At 49.4% G+C, this 15,348-nt stretch overlaps 1 protein-coding gene across 1 annotated transcript in view; it reads right to left on the reverse strand.

Annotated features, from left to right (window-relative positions):
- Window positions 1–483: 483 nt before the first annotated feature.
- The window catches only part of LOC147029261 (uncharacterized), a 31,960-nt gene continuing 17,095 nt past the window's right edge, over window positions 484–15,348 (reverse strand). The window contains exons 3-4 of the mRNA XM_085880189.1: window positions 8,137–8,294; window positions 484–921 (exon numbers count right to left, since the gene is read on the reverse strand). Of these exons, the coding sequence (XP_085736315.1) occupies window positions 877–921; window positions 8,137–8,294 (203 nt within the window). The 3' untranslated portion in view covers window positions 484–876. The remainder of the gene's footprint in view (window positions 922–8,136; window positions 8,295–15,348) is intronic.

Consider the following 15,348-nt stretch of genomic DNA (forward strand, 5'->3'; position numbering starts at 1 on the left):
CCTGGAATGTAGTACCGGGGAGCTTTTGGGATTGGCGCATCATCCGTCAGTCAATCGGTTCATTCACAAATACTTGCAACTTCTTCTCTGAGACTACACATAAGATTTCGATGAAACTTAATCACAACCTTCATCACCCGTGATGTACCAAGGTTTGTTCATGACATTAAAAAAAATCCATAGGCATTTACTTTCTTCTCCATTATATATTTTGTGGGTCATCCACGCCTTCCAGTGGTTCCCTGGTTATCTTCTCCAGCCACTAGCAGGTGAGCACCCAAGGGGTATTGCCCCTATGTTTTGATATACCGCACCTTGTATTGAGTTTATTAGATGCCTCTTCACAAGCCTGAAATCGTCAGCACGAATGAATATGATTAATATGGTGGCTTGGGGGTGATTTTAAGGTTTTCTTCATCCACCTTTGCTCCGTCACACCTTTGTCATTTCCACCAATCGTGACTAAGATGGACACAAACGGAATCCTCCACAAAGAACATTTTATAAAGTGTAATAAGAGCATTGATAATTCATGTGACCAACAAAAAGCTGAAGATTCAATGAATCGTTTTTGAAGGAATATGCAAATGTGTCATTGTAACTTCAGTGATTCCACAAAGAAGAGTTTCATCCCCATGGAACCCCATTTTCTCATCCAACCGACATTCATTAATAAAATAACTCAACGATGTATGTTACCCAGAATTGTTGAACTATAACCTGATAAAATAACTCAACGATGTATGTTCCCGTACTTCCTACCCTTTCCTTTCTTCCTCTCTAGAATTGTTTAACTATAACCATGACCGGCATATTGAAAATACCACGAAGACCCAAACATCCAAGCGAGCTGGTGAGCTAACTTAAGTTCTTTTTCTATTTGTGATAATGGTTGAATGGATCATCTTCCATTTGTTCATCCTGAGAAAAGAGGGATGGGGAGATAAGTAGATATTTCATATTAGCAAGATAATTAACAACATCATTAGAAACACAACAACTCGTGAAATTATACAACATGATGTCATGGATGCAACTTTTTTGAACAAATTATGTAAAAGCAGAAAATTTATTTGTCTTCCTGCTGAATTCTTCTTGTCCTCCTCCAATTCCTCCATTTTCAAGGACACAAGGTGAGGTGTGAGAGCACCAGGCCACAGAGGAAAGCCATATTCCATCGCACCACCATGGATGAAGACCTTACACATCGTTAGGATCTGAGATTTGTTCAAAGACTTTGTTCTGAGGAACACTTTGAAGATGCGTTCCTGTTCTAGAGGCCAACAGATTGTTTGTCCAAGGAACTGCAAAGATTCTATATGTGCCAGAGGTTGATTGGGGGAATAGCCTTATGGTCTTGAGACAGAGACAGTGTATTTGGGATTTGGTGTTATTGAATGACATATTCCAAGTGATGACCAATTTATTTTTTCCACTTCAGCAGCTAGGGATGTGGTTTCAGCCAATCTGTGATTGGCATGAGAGAAAGGACACATGTGCAAAGTGATATTGTGTGCTTTCCAAAGAGGAAGATACATCATTCATGCAATTTAGGAACAGGATTGGTACTATGACGACCTTCAAAAACACAAGCCTCCAATGTGAGGACAGCAGATATGATGCCATCGAGGGCTATACACTGTTTAGAAACACGAATAAAATTCACCAGTCAGTCAAGGTGAGGACCCCAAATGCCACTGACAGAATATGGACCAGCGATAGGTGCCGAATGTTAGGAGAACGTCCAGTAAGACTGCTCTGACCACTTTCATGGGCATCAAAGCATCCTCATATGTGGTGCTTCCTCATATGTGGTGACTTCAATTGTCATCATACCAGTTGGCGAGGTGTGGGTACCTCTATCACCTGCCATTGCGCTTCAGCAACAGACTTCTGCGACTCATTGGGACTGACTCAATGGGTCAACTTCCCGACCCGGATCTCATCCAATGGCACTCCATCTCTTCTGGATCTGATTTTGACAAATTCCCCTGAAAATATCTGCTGTTCTTCCTTCGCTCTAATCGGTTCTTCGGACCACGTCCTTGTCAAAGTGGACATCTCTCTGGCTATTATCAGAGAACCACCTCACCGCCGTCGAGTCTGGCATTTCACTCAAGCCGACTGGCAGGGTCTCCAAGCAGCCATCAAACTTATAGACTGGTCTCCTATCGCTACTTTCTCCAACATCAACTCATCCTGGGAATTCTTACAAAGAAACTTGCTCTCCCTCATGTACAGATTTATCCCCTCTTGTCTTCAGTTGTCCTCCCCTTCCTCCCGCCCTTGGTTCACTGAAGCTTGTGGCAAGGCAGTTGTCCTGAAACAACTTGCCTTTGCCTCATGGAAAGCAAACCCAACTGAGGGTAATCTCAGTTCCTTCCATAAAGCTCGGAACAAGTGTGTATCTACCCTCAGGAGAGCCAGAAAACAACATCTTTCTCATCTCAAGTCTGAACTCTCAAACCTCTCTCCCTCCTCCAAATCCTGGTGGCGTCTAATCAAATCTGTTTCTGGTGTATGTCCCCCCTCCATCCCCTCCCTTATCCTCGAATGGCCGCACTGCTGGTACCGCACGTGAAAAGGCTGAATGCCAAAACTCGGTGTTTGCATCAAAATTTTGTGTCTGAAACCCATCGCTTTCTGTACCCACCTTACCCAATCATACCCAACTGTCCCTGGACTCTGTGTCCTTTTCTCTTGACAAGGCGGAGAGCTTGCTGTCAAACCTCGACTCAGATTCTGCAACCGGTCCAGACTGCATCAGCCCACGTGTCCTAAAAACCTGCTCCTCTGCTCTTGCTCACCGTCTCTCTGTTCTATTCACCCTCTCATTTGCTCAAGGTCATCTGCCATCTGCTTAGACATAAGCAAACATTACTGCCCTGCATAATAAAGGTGCAAAAACAGATCTCTAGAACTACAGACCAATCAGCCTTCTCCCAATCATCAGCAAGGTTATGGAATCCATCATCACTTCAGACATTAAATCCTTCCTCTTCTCCAATGGCTTGATTTCCCATCATCAATTTGGTTTCAGACCAGGTCACTTGACCCTGGATATGCTGCTTCTGCTTCCCAACAAAGGATGGAGGTCCTCAATGCCGGACATGAAATCAGAGCCGTATCCCAAGACATATCGTGTGCTTTTGACACGGTCTGGCACCCTGCCCTGCTAACCAAACTCTCTTCCTATGGTATCCAAGGCCATCTCCACTCATGGCTTGTAGACTTCCTCTCCTGTCACAGCCAACGTGTGGCCCTAAATGGAGTTCTCTCATCCCCCCTTCCTGTCCAAGTTGGAGTTCCTCAAGGCTGGGTTCTGGGCCCTTTTCTTTTTCTGGTTTTCATCAACGATCTCTCCAACTCTCAGGAAAATCCTCTTTATCTTTTTGCTGATGACTCCACCCCCTGTCATATCATCTGTCATCCCTCAGACCGGCAAGCCACAGCAGCTTCTTCGCTCACTGCAGATCTGGATAAAATCACAAACTGGTCCAACACGTGGAACATGTCTTTCAATCCGGACAAATCTCACACTCTCACGACGTCTCTCAGAAAGGACTGTTTGGAACCACCCCCCACTCCCCCATCTACGTTCTCAACAATCCTCTGGAAGAAGCCCTTCCTTTCAAGCTTCTGGTTCTCGCTATCTTCCATGATCTTTCCTGGGAAAGCCACATTTCTAACCTCACCTCCAAAGCCAGTTGCCGACTGGGAATCCTCCGTCGTGCAAAGTCCTTCCTCCACCAACCTGAGCTCCTGACCACGTACAAAGCTTTCGTCCGCAGCATGATGGAGTACTGCTCTCCTCTCTGGGCTGGTGATCCTGCCTCTCGCCTTTCTCTACTTCATGCTATAAAATCAAGGCATTTAGGATCATTGGTATCTACCGCGATGAGGCTGAGTCTTTGGGCCTTTCACTCTCTCACCGCAGGCAGGTCGGTGGTCTTTCTGTCTTCTACCGTCTCCTCTCCGGTCTCCGCCCCTCCCCCCCCTCCTGCTCTGTCTGCGATTTGTCTCCACCATATTTCCGCAGGGCGCTCAACGATGACCCGATGACGATGATGAAGCCCAAAAGCCAACAACCCCTTTTCAGGTAAAACTACCAAAATCACGAATCACTGCTCACCTTCACTCTTTCATTCCTCTTTTTTTCTGCCTTTGGAATAAACTCCCTCACTCACTTCAATCCCATTCTTTCCTCCAGGCCTTCAAAACAGTTGTTCACCACCACCTCTTATTTTCCCCCATCCAAAACCTCAATATCTTCTACCAACTTAATCCACCCCAAACCCACCTCCTTCAAATTCCCTGTTTTCCTTCCTGAAAGTCCCTGTAATGTCCATCTTGTATACCCCATGTTCCCCGTCACATCCCTCTCCTTTCCACAGGCTGGAATAGGAGGGAGATTTTGGACAGAGAACCCAAGCCTAATTTATTTATCTACTTCCAGTGCCTTCAGAAAGTATTCACACCCCTTGACTTTTCTCACATTTTGTTGTTTTGCAACCTTAATGTTAAATTGGTTAAATGAAAAAAACATTGTCACCGATATACACAAAATACCCCATAATGACAGAGTGAAGACATATTTTTAGAAAGTTTTTTTCAAATTAATTAATAATGAAAAGCTGAAATGTCTTGCATCAACAAGCATTCAACCCCCCCCCCCCCCCGGCCCAAGTCAATACTTTGTAGAAGCACCTTTGGCAGCGATTCCAGCTTTGAGTCTTCTTGGGTATGTCTGTAACAGTTTGTACATCTGGATTTGGGGAATTTCTCTCATTCTTCCTGGCAGATTTGCTCGAGCTCTGTCAAGTTGGATGGGGAGCATCGCTGAACAGCAACCTTCAAGTCTTTCCACAGATTCTCAACGGGATTCAAGTCAGGGCTTTGGCTGGGCCACTCAAGGACTTTCACGTTCTTGTTCTGAAGCCATTGCAGTGTTGCTTTGGCTGTATGCTTGGGGTCATTGTCCTGTTGGAACATAAATCTTCATTGCAGTCTAAGGACGTTTGCACTCTGAAGCAGGTTCTCTTCAAGGATTTGTCTGTATTTGGCTCCATTCGATATTCCCTCTATCCTTCCAAGTCTCCCAGTCCTGACCACTGAAAAATATCCCCATAGCATGATGCCGCCACCACCATTCTTCACGATGGGGATGGTGTTAGATGGGTGATGAGCTGTGCTCGGTTTCTGCCAGACGTAGTGCTTTGCATTCAGGCCAAAGAGTTAAATTTTCATCTCATGAGACCACAGAATATTTTGCCTCATGCTCTCAGAATCTTTCACGTGCCATTTTGCAAACTCCAGACGTACTGTCATGTGTCTTTTTCTCATGAGCGGCTTCCGTCTGGCCACTCTCCCATAAAGCCTGGATTTGTGAAGTGCTGCAGAGACCGTTGTCCATCTGGCAGGTTCTCTCATCTCAGCCAAGGAACTCTGTCATTCTGTCAGAGTGGTCATTAGGTTCTTGGTCACCTCCCTGATCAAGGTCCTTCTTGCCCAGTTGCTCAGTTTTGTTGGACAGCCAGCTCTAGGCAGAGTCTGCGTAGGTCCATATTCTTCCAATTTCCTAATGATGGAGCTCACTGTGTTCTTGGGAACTTTCAACGCTCTATAAATTGTTTTATACCCTTCCCCAGATCTCTGCCTCGTCACAATTCTATATCGGAGTCCCATGGACCGTTCCTTGGACTTACCGGGTGAGGTTCTGCTCTGACGTGCACTGCTAACCGTGGGACCTGGTGTAGAAAGGTGTGTTTCTTTCTAAATCACGTCCATTAAATTGAATTGGCCACAGGTGGGCTCCAATCAAGTTGTAGACACATCTCAAGGATGATCAAAGGTAATTGGATGCACCCGAGCTCAATTTGGAGCGTGATGGCGAAGGGGTTGAATACTTGTTGATGCAAGACATTTCAGCTTTTAATTTTTAATTAATTTGTTAAAATTTCCAAAAACACATTTTCACTTCGTCATTATGGGGGTAATTTGTCTCGATTGGTGACAATTTTTTTAAAAATTAATTTAATCCATTTTAAATTCAGGCCGTAACGACAACAAAATGTGAGAAAAGTCGAGGGGTGTGAATACTTTCTGAAGGCACGGTCGGTGTCCATGTTTATTAGCTCGCCCCCTGTTGGACTTCGTTTGAAACGGGGGCGTATGGACTTGATCTCGGTTTTCATGTCCGTGCGTGCGTGCTTGCTTCCGCAACCATATCTCAGACATGTATGGACCGATTTTATTCATACTCGGCACAAAGACGAACATGATGGCAAACATTTGCACGTCAATTGTTTTTTTGAGATCAGATCCAAGATGGCCGACTGGCGGCCATTTAATTTGTTAAAAAAACCCGACGCTGAGCACGTCCTCAACCATTTCTCGGACATTCATTTACCGATGTTGTTCAATCTTGGCACACAGATAAGCAGTGATGGCTTACATACAGTGTGTACATCATTTGTTTTCCAGATCAGATCAAGTTTGGCCGACTGGTGGCCATTTTGTTACTTAAACATGTCCCCAACCATGTCTCAGACATACGTGATCTGATTTTGTTCAAATGTGGCGCAAGCACAGCACATGATGGGATACGTTTGCACCTTACTTGATTTTATGATCTGATCAAAGATGGCCGACTTGTGGACTGGCGGCCATTTTAGTTGAAAATAAATATGGGTTAGCCCTTTAACTCCATGCAGCAAAATTACTAAAACAACGGGGGCTACAACGTTTTATGTCGTTTTTTTCCTTGTTTATTGATTTATTTACTATTCAAATTTGAGGCTCATTGAAGTGCTAAGATCTTGAATTTTTAGATCCTCGTGGAGGGATCTCTAAGTCTTACTCACGTTGTTGTTCTTCATCTTCTTCTTGTGGACTTTTTTGTTTCACAGCCTACAGTTTTCATCGAAACTTCCTGAAACTTGCCATACATATGTAAAAATACCCTGCGCAGACAGTAACCATCTCCGATTTTGGAAATTCTTCCGAGAAAAAAAGTTGACGTCATAATATCGCCGCTAATGGAAATCGCCTATACCATTATCTCCGAAACTAGGCAAGCTGTTTGAATTTTGTTTGGGGGATTCAAGCCGGGCATTAGCACAGATAATTTATCGCAAACCTGATACATCACAATGACGTCATATTCGTTTTTATGATGTCATATTCGTTTTTATGACGTCATCATTAACGACGAGGATCTTAGCTCATTTGAGCTTGTTAAACAGAACAGAAGGACTATACTGATATAGAACACAGAATATCACCAAAACAGCACTCAGTAGAGCGCTACCTCCGCCAGTCTGAACAGTTTACGTTTTGTATTCCACTGATGGGCTGGATCTGCATCCGGACCTGAACCAAAATCGAATGAATTCTCTCTCGTCACACACCCAACTCATCCACCAAGTTTCAACCGAATCCATTCATAACTTTTTGAGATAGCGTGTTGCATCGTGACATCGTTTTTGGCCCGATCTTTCAATTGTGATTGTGAATCACTTTTAAAATTCTAGTATCCAGAACCAGATCTTCACCAAAATCTCATCAGTTTGTCCTTGGGACACACCCAACATGTCCACCAAGTTTCATCCGAATCTGTCCATAACCTTTTGAGATATCCTGTTCACAGACAGACAGACAAACTGGAAGGACGACATGATGTCCGCCTCTCTTCGGTGGTGGAGGTAACAAGAGCAGGGTGGAGGGACACTTCGAGGAAGAATAGGTGAGGGGAAAAATGAGAGAGTTAGGGGAGGAGAAGGGATGGACACAACAAAGTTTGATGCCACGTGGTCACCCAGAAATATCATTTATAAACATGATACATCAATTGGGACTGAAAGAACTGCAAGGTTAAATCAGGGATTCAAGAGCAACGGAACAAATAATTGGAAAGCTGAGAGGAGGCAGAGGGTGAAAACACAATGACCTGCAAGGGAAAGGGTGTGCTTGAAGGGGGTTAATGAGACGAGAAAAGATTGTGAGTACCGATGGGGGATGACTCGATAAGAAGGTGAACAGAGCTATTCGGTGTCTGCGACCATTTCAGAACCCATTCTAATAATCTTTTTCAAACAAATAATCATAAAGAAAAGACTGCCGAGGTTTAACTCTTACCATGTCATCATCTGTTTGTTTGATTCGGTGGAAACCCACGTGTTGTCGTGATTTCAAGAACCAGATCAAGGTGACAAATGCACTGATGACAACTGCAATTCCCAGTGCCATGATCACAAAGAGGAAAACTGGGTCAAGTTCAATGCCTGGATTCCAGCCTGGATGGAGGTGAACAACAAACTTTCAAAGACAGCAACAGGGCACTTCGTGAACACAGTGTATGACGGTCATCCAACTTCACCTAATCCATAATCTGCACTCACAAATGTCAGTTGGTGAGTGTCTCCTCCATAACTCCAAAACCATGAAATCGAGCAGCCGCAAACTTTGCAAGCATATCAAGGGAAGTCCAAGGAAGTGTATGAGTGAAAATTAGGTGTTTGGGGAAATTAAAACACCCCTTTGGAAAATAATTAACGGCCATATTTAATTATAGCCTTCATCGCGTGATCCTCGGTCACCACGCTTTCCCTCGAGGCTCATCGACTGTTACCTCGCCGGGGGTCTGTTGCCACCATGTTTTTTGGCCTCCTCAACTATGCCTTGCTTGGAACAGGCCCAAACGATTTATTTACGAAAAAGGTTTTTTTTTCACTTTCCTCACTCGTATTATCGAATGCTTGTTCATCATAGCTCCAAATCGCTGGGTACATTGCAATGCTTATAGATGCCCGGAGACGCCAACATTCGTGGCTTTATTTCATTTATGCACACGCCATCACCTCGAGAATCTCTTAAACCAAGCCGAATTACAACATTTAAGCTGCAGAGTTGAACATAGCAGCAGTACCAACTGCTAAAAAGTGTTCGTTTGTCTAAGTCGGGCATAGTTGGATATTTTGGGCGTCTCCGGGAGCTGTGTGTTTAATATGACTGCTCAGTGATCGCGAATCGCTTACCAAGCCAGCCATTCCTTATCAGCCATTTCGTTTGAGTACTTAAGCCACTTCACGAGCGCTCTACAATATTCACGCTGTCACTGACTACTATATGTTGATCGACTTGAACAATGTTCAGGGGACCCTTGCCTCCATTGGCCCCGCGTTGTTCTGCGGTGTATCGGGCGATGGCTGGCTTCCTGAAAATGTACAATTTTATTTTCCACCAGGTCTCCCCTTTCCGTACAATCTTCTTTCATTATACAACCCATCACTTTGGCATCCATAAATATAAATAAAAAAAAATTGAAAGGTTTCATGAACATCGTGGCAGTATAGCTGAGTAGTGTGCATGCTCTCACTAAGCTATCTATCCTGGGTTTGAATCCCGACCCAGCTATAAACTATCATCCCGGTTTTTCACAGGCAGGGTGAATCATTAATGTGTGTGCCGTTAAACTGGACATCACATCAGCAGGAATCCACTCCCCTCTCCTCCCCTCCTCACTCATCCCTCTCCTTCCCTCCTCACTCACCCCTCTCCCTCCCTCCTCACTCACCCCTCTCCCTCCCTCCTCACTCACCCCTCTCCCTCCCTTTCTCCTCACTCACCCCTCTCCCTCCTCCTCACTCCTCACCCCTCTCCTCCCTCCTCACTGCGCTTCCCTCTCCCGCTCTGCGCCCCTCTCCCGCTCTCGCCCCTCTCTCGCTCTCGCCCCTCTCCCGCTTCGTTCTCTTCCCGTTTCCCCCTCTTCCGCTCTCGCCCCTCTTCCCGGCTCTCGCCCCTCTCCCGCTCTCGCTCTCTCTCCCGCTTCTCCGCTCTCTCCCTCTCCCGCTCTCGCCCCTCTCCCGCTCTGCTTCGGCCCCTCTCCCGCTCTCGCCCCTCTCCCGCTCTGTTAGCCCACTCTCCCGTTTCTCGTTCCCCCTCTCCCGCTCTCTCCCGTCCCTCTCCCGCTTCTCTCGCCTTGCCCTCTCCCGCTCTGCGCCCCTCTCCCGCTCTCGCCCCTCTCCCGCTCTCGCCCCTCTCCCGCTCTCGCCCCTCTCCCGCTCTCGCCCCTCTCCCGCTCTCGCCCCTCTCCCGCTCCCGCCCCTCTCCCGCTCTCGCCCCTCTCCCGCTCTCGCCCCTCTCCCGCTCTCGCTTCCTCCCGCTCTCGCCCCTCTCCCGCTCTCGCCCCTCTCCCGCTCTCGTCCCGCTCTCTCTCCGATGGTATCTTGGCCCCTTCTCAGGCCGCATGCTCTGCTCTCCTCCTTCGCTCTCTGCTTCACCCTCTCCCGCTCTCGGCCTCCTCGATGTGGTATACGACAGCCTCTCCGGCTCTGGCCCTCTCCCGCTCAAGCCTCGTTCCCGCTCTCGCCCCCTCTCCCGCTCTCGCCTCTCCCTCTCCCGGCTCTCGCCCCTCTCGCCCCGTCTCTCCGCTGCTTCGCCCCTCTCCCGCTCTGCTTCTGCCCTCTCCTGCGCTCTGCGCCCCTCTCCCGCTCTCGCCCCTCTCCCGCTCTCCGTTCTCTCCTCTGCCTACCCTTCTCCCGCTCTCGCCCTCTCCCGCTCTCGTCTTCCTCCCCTCCCGCTCTCGCCCCTCTCCCGCTCTCGCCCCTCTCCCGCTCTCGCCCCTCTCCCGCTCTGCGCCTTCTCTGCTTCCGGCTCTCGCCCGTCGTCTCCCGCTGCTCTCGCCCTCTCCCGCTCTCGCCCCTCTCCCGCTCTCGCCCCTCTCTCCCGCTCTGCGCTCCCTCTCCCGCTCTCGCCCTCTCCCGCTCTCGCCCCTCTCCCGCTCTCGCCCCTCTCCCGCTCTCGCCCCTCTCATCTCGTTTCGCTCTCGCCCCTCTCCCGCTCCTGCCCTCGCCCCTTCTCCCGCTCTGCGCCCCTCTCCCGCTCTGCCTGCCCCTCTCCCGCTCTGCGCCCCTCTCCCGGTCTCGCATCAATAAGATGTCTCCAGCTCTCGCCCTTCTGGTTGCATCAAGCTTCGCTGCATCTTCGCCGAATATTGGTATGTGAATAACTCCGCTTCTCGTTAATAAGATAATTTATAATAAGATATATGGCCATAATAAGAATATGAGCCTGCCCTCTTCCTGAGCCTGCCCCTCTCCTGTTTCGCCCGCTCTCCGCTCTCGTCTCCGGCTCTGCGCCCCTCTCCCGCTCTGCGCCCTCTCCCGCTCTCGCCCCTCTCCGCTCTCGCCCCTCTCCCGCTCTCGCCCTCTCCGCTCTCGCCCCACTCTCCCGCTCTCGCCTCTCCCGCTCTCGCCCCTCTCCCCGCTCTCGCCCCTCTCGTTCTCTGCGCCCCTCTCCCGCTCTCGCCCCTCTACTCTCGCCCCTCTTCTCGCCTTCCTGCTCCCGCTCTCGCCCTCTCTCGCCCCTCTCCTTCGCTCCCTCTCTCGCCCCTCTCTCGCCTCTCTCCTTCGCCCCTCTCTGTCTCTCTCCGCTCTAGCCCCTCTCTCTCTCGCCCCTCTCCCGCTCTCGCCGCTTCTCTCTGCCCCTCTCGCTCTCGCCCTCTCTCGCCCCTTGCTCCCGCTCTGCGCCCCTCTCCCTCTCCCGCTCCCGCTCTCGCCCCTCTCCCTCTCCCGCTCCCGCTCTCGCCCCTCTCCTTCCCTCTCCCTCTCCGCTCCCGCTCTCGCCCCTCTCCCTCTCTCCCTCTCCTTTCCGCTCCCGCTCTCGCCTCTCCTCTCCCTCCCTCTCCGGCTCCGGCTCTCAGCTCCTCTCCTCTCCCTCTCCCGCTCCCGCGCTCTCAAGCCCTCTCCTCCTCTCCCCTCCCCGCTCCCGCTCTTCTCGCCCCTCTCTTCTTCTCCCTATTTTGCTGCTCCCGGCTCCTCGCTCTTATTTTACCTCTCCCTCTCCGGCTCCCGCTCTACGCCCCTCTCCCTATTTTGCTTTTCCCGCTCCCGCTCTCGCCCCTCTCCCTCTCCCTCTCCCGCTCCCCCTCTCGCCCCTCTCCCTCTCCCGCTCCCGCTCCCGCTCTCGCCCCTCTCCCTCTCCCGCTCCCGCTCTCGCCCCTCTCCCTCTCCCGCTCTCAGCCCCTCTCCTGCTTCCGGCTCTCTCTCTCGCCCCTCTCCCTCTCCCGCTCTCGCCCCTCTCCCTCTCCCGCTCTCGCCCCTCTCCCTCTCCCGCTCTGCAGCCCTCTCCCTCTCCTCAGCTCTCGCCCCTCTCCCTCTCCTGCTCTGCACCGCCCCTCTCCCTCTCCCGCTCCTCGCCCCTCTCCTCTCCCGCTCTCGCCCCCTCCCTCCTCTCCCGGCTCTCGGCCCCTCTCCCTCTCCCGCTCTCGCCCCTCTCCCTCTCCCGCTCTCGCCCCTCTCCCTCTCCCGCTCTCGCCCCTCTCCCTCTCCCGCTCTCGCCCCTCTCCCTCTCCCGCTCTCGCCCCTCTCCCTCTCCCGCTGCCTCGCCCTCTCCCTCTCCCGCTCTCGCCCCCTCTCCCCTCTCCCGGCTCTGCGCCCCTCTCCCCTCTCCCGCTCTCGCCCCTCTCCTCCGCTCTCGCCTCTCCCTCTCCTCGCCCCTCTCCCTCTCCCGCTCTCGCCCCTCTCCCTCTCCCGCTCTCGCCCCTCTCCCTCTCCCGCTCTCGCCCCTCTCCCTCTCCCGCTCTCGCCCCTCTCCCTCTCCCGCTCTCGCCCCTCTCTGTTAAGGGGCCTGTTAAGGACTGACAGTTTCGTTTTGAATTTGCCAGGTAGATAGCTCGGTTTTTTTGCAATGCTCCCGCACAGTTATATATTTAAAAAAGAAAAAAAGCATTAAAAATAAAAAGAAAACGTTGCTATTTGGGCGCATTTTGTTGCCCCCCCTCCTCACGCCACCTTCCCTTCCCCTTACACTGACTTCACTTTCCTTTCCCTCACGTTGCCCCTCCCCCCCTTCGTGCTGCCTTCCCCACCCTCACGTTTCCCCCCTTTCCCGCTGCCCCCCTCTCGTGCTGCCTTCCCCACCCTCACGTTGCCCCTCCTCCCCTCTCGTGTTGCCTTCCCCTCCCCTCACGCTATCCTACTGCCAAACCTCCTCTACCACCACACAACTCTCTTGACGTGAAGGAGTAATGTTTGCTGATTTCCAAGCAGATGGCAGATGACCTTGAGCAAATGAGAGGGTGAATAGAACAGAGAGAGGGAGAGCAAGAGCAGAGGAGCAGGTTTTTAGGACATGTGGGCTGATGCCGTCTGGACTGGTTTCAGAATCTGAGTCGAGGTTTAACAGCAAGCCCTCCACCTTGTCAGGAGAAAAGGATACAGAGTCCAGGGACAGTTGGGTGCGACTGGGTTAGGTGGGTACAGAAAGTGATGGGTTTTGGACACAAGATTTAGAAGCAAATATGGAGTTTAGGCATTCAGCTTTTTCACGTGTGGTATCAGCTGTGCAGCCATTTGAGTTAAAGGCCCGGTCACACCTTGACGTTTTAGCCAACGTATGCCGATTTTTTTTTGAATTTTTTTTCTAAAACGCTGGCACACGTTGAATACGTTATGGGTAAGTTTTGATAACATTGAGAGCACGCTGGCATACGTCGTAGTACGTTGCCATACGTCGTTGTACGTTGGCTTTAAACGTTGTACTTTTCGGTTGTCCTCAAATTTTTTCATGCTTGAAATTTCAGGACGTATGCCGGCGTATGACTCACGTTCCGCTACGCTGGCCACAAGTTGTATGCACGGTCTGCGATCGTTGACAGACGTCAACACATGCTACTTGTAAGTTAATCATAAGTTGAGACACGCCGAGGTAATGTTTAGCGTACCCGAAACTTATTTCTAACCTATGATTAACGTGTTGTTGGCACGTTACGCGATCGTTGCCACACATCGACAGACGTTACTTTTAAGTTACTCATAGGCTGAAAGACGTCGGTATAATGGATCGTCCTTGCGTCAGCGTCCACGGCCACGGCCAGGACACTTATTTGCAGCATTCTTCAAACTTTTCTTCGGCATGACGAGGATGTTCACACTTCGATGTCTAGCTTGGCTATGATTCCAATTGTCCATCGGCAGCGTCTATTTAAAATAGTCGAGTTTGAGCGTTTTAACACGTTCAGAAAAACGTTTCAAATTTCCAAACCCCAGCGTCAAAAAAACAAAAAAAAACAAAGGCGAGTGACAGCAATTTAAATTGTTCATTGTAAACAATGAAACTAGCTGAGTGGTACCGTTTAAAAGTCGTTGAGTGTTAAAAAATCCAATTGTTGAGTGCAAGCGTCTACTTTCAATAGTGGGGTTTGAGCGATTTAACACGTTCAATAGAAACGATTAAAATTTCCAAACCCCAGCGTCAAAAAACAAAGGCGAGTGGCAGCAATTTAAATCGTTCATTGTAAACAATGAAAATAGCTGAGTGGTACCGTTTAAAAGTCGTTGAGTGTAAAAAAAATCCAATTGTTGAGCGCAAGCATCTACTTTCAATAGTGGAGATGCAGCCATTTAAATCGTTGAGTGGCAGCCTATGAACCTACCCGTGGACACGCGGACGCAAGGACGATCCATCATAACCCACACCCTCCCCCTCACACCCACCTACTACTGCCAACATGAACAAACTACTACTAATACTAATACTAATACGAATACTGTTACTGATACTGATACTGTTACTGCTGACATGGACATCGACTCAAAAAGGACTCGAAAACACTGTTGGGTTCCCCTTTTATGAGCAGCATTTTTATATACCAATTCCCAAAACCGCTGGGAACACGTCTTTATATGGCAGTTGTAAGCTAGAAACACATTCATTTTTTTTTTTTTGTCGACCGGAAGACGTCATTGGAATACGTCTACATACGTCGATGTGTGTTGGGACTACGTAAAGAATTGGTTCAAAGCACGTCAAACATAAGTTAGAAATAAGTTTCGCGTAAAAAAGACATTACCGCGATGTGTTTCGACTTATGAGTAGCTTATAAGTAGCGTTTGTGGACGTGTGTAAGCGTCCGCATATCGTGTGTAAAACTTATCCTCATCGCATGCGGAATGTGTCATACGCCGAGTACGTCGTAAAATTTTGAACATGTTTAAAATTTCTTGACGTACTCTACTTACTACGACTTATGATAGCATATTTAGCATTCTACTCGCGCATACCAAACTTACCCATACCGTATTCGACGTGCCCCAACGTTTTAGACACTTTTTGTTACGTCGGCATACGCTGGCAAGATCGCCAAGGTGTGACCGCGATGTTGACCCTTCCATTTCTACGGCAGTTATGATTTGAATCGTTGTGCGTCAGCCTTTTAATAGGCTACGTCACGGCATCGTCGGCGATGCGTGCAACGCGCTATGCCTGAGTTAGACTATCGTTGGGCATCGGTTGTGTAGGCCGACAACAGGTTCAGCATTCGTTGGTATAAGTTATCTATAACACAAC

The sequence above is a fragment of the Eptatretus burgeri genome, chromosome 4, assembly GCF_056783735.1.
Source record: "Eptatretus burgeri isolate ZD-2024b chromosome 4, Ebu_testis_v1, whole genome shotgun sequence".
Lineage (NCBI taxonomy): Eukaryota > Metazoa > Chordata > Myxini > Myxiniformes > Myxinidae > Eptatretus > Eptatretus burgeri.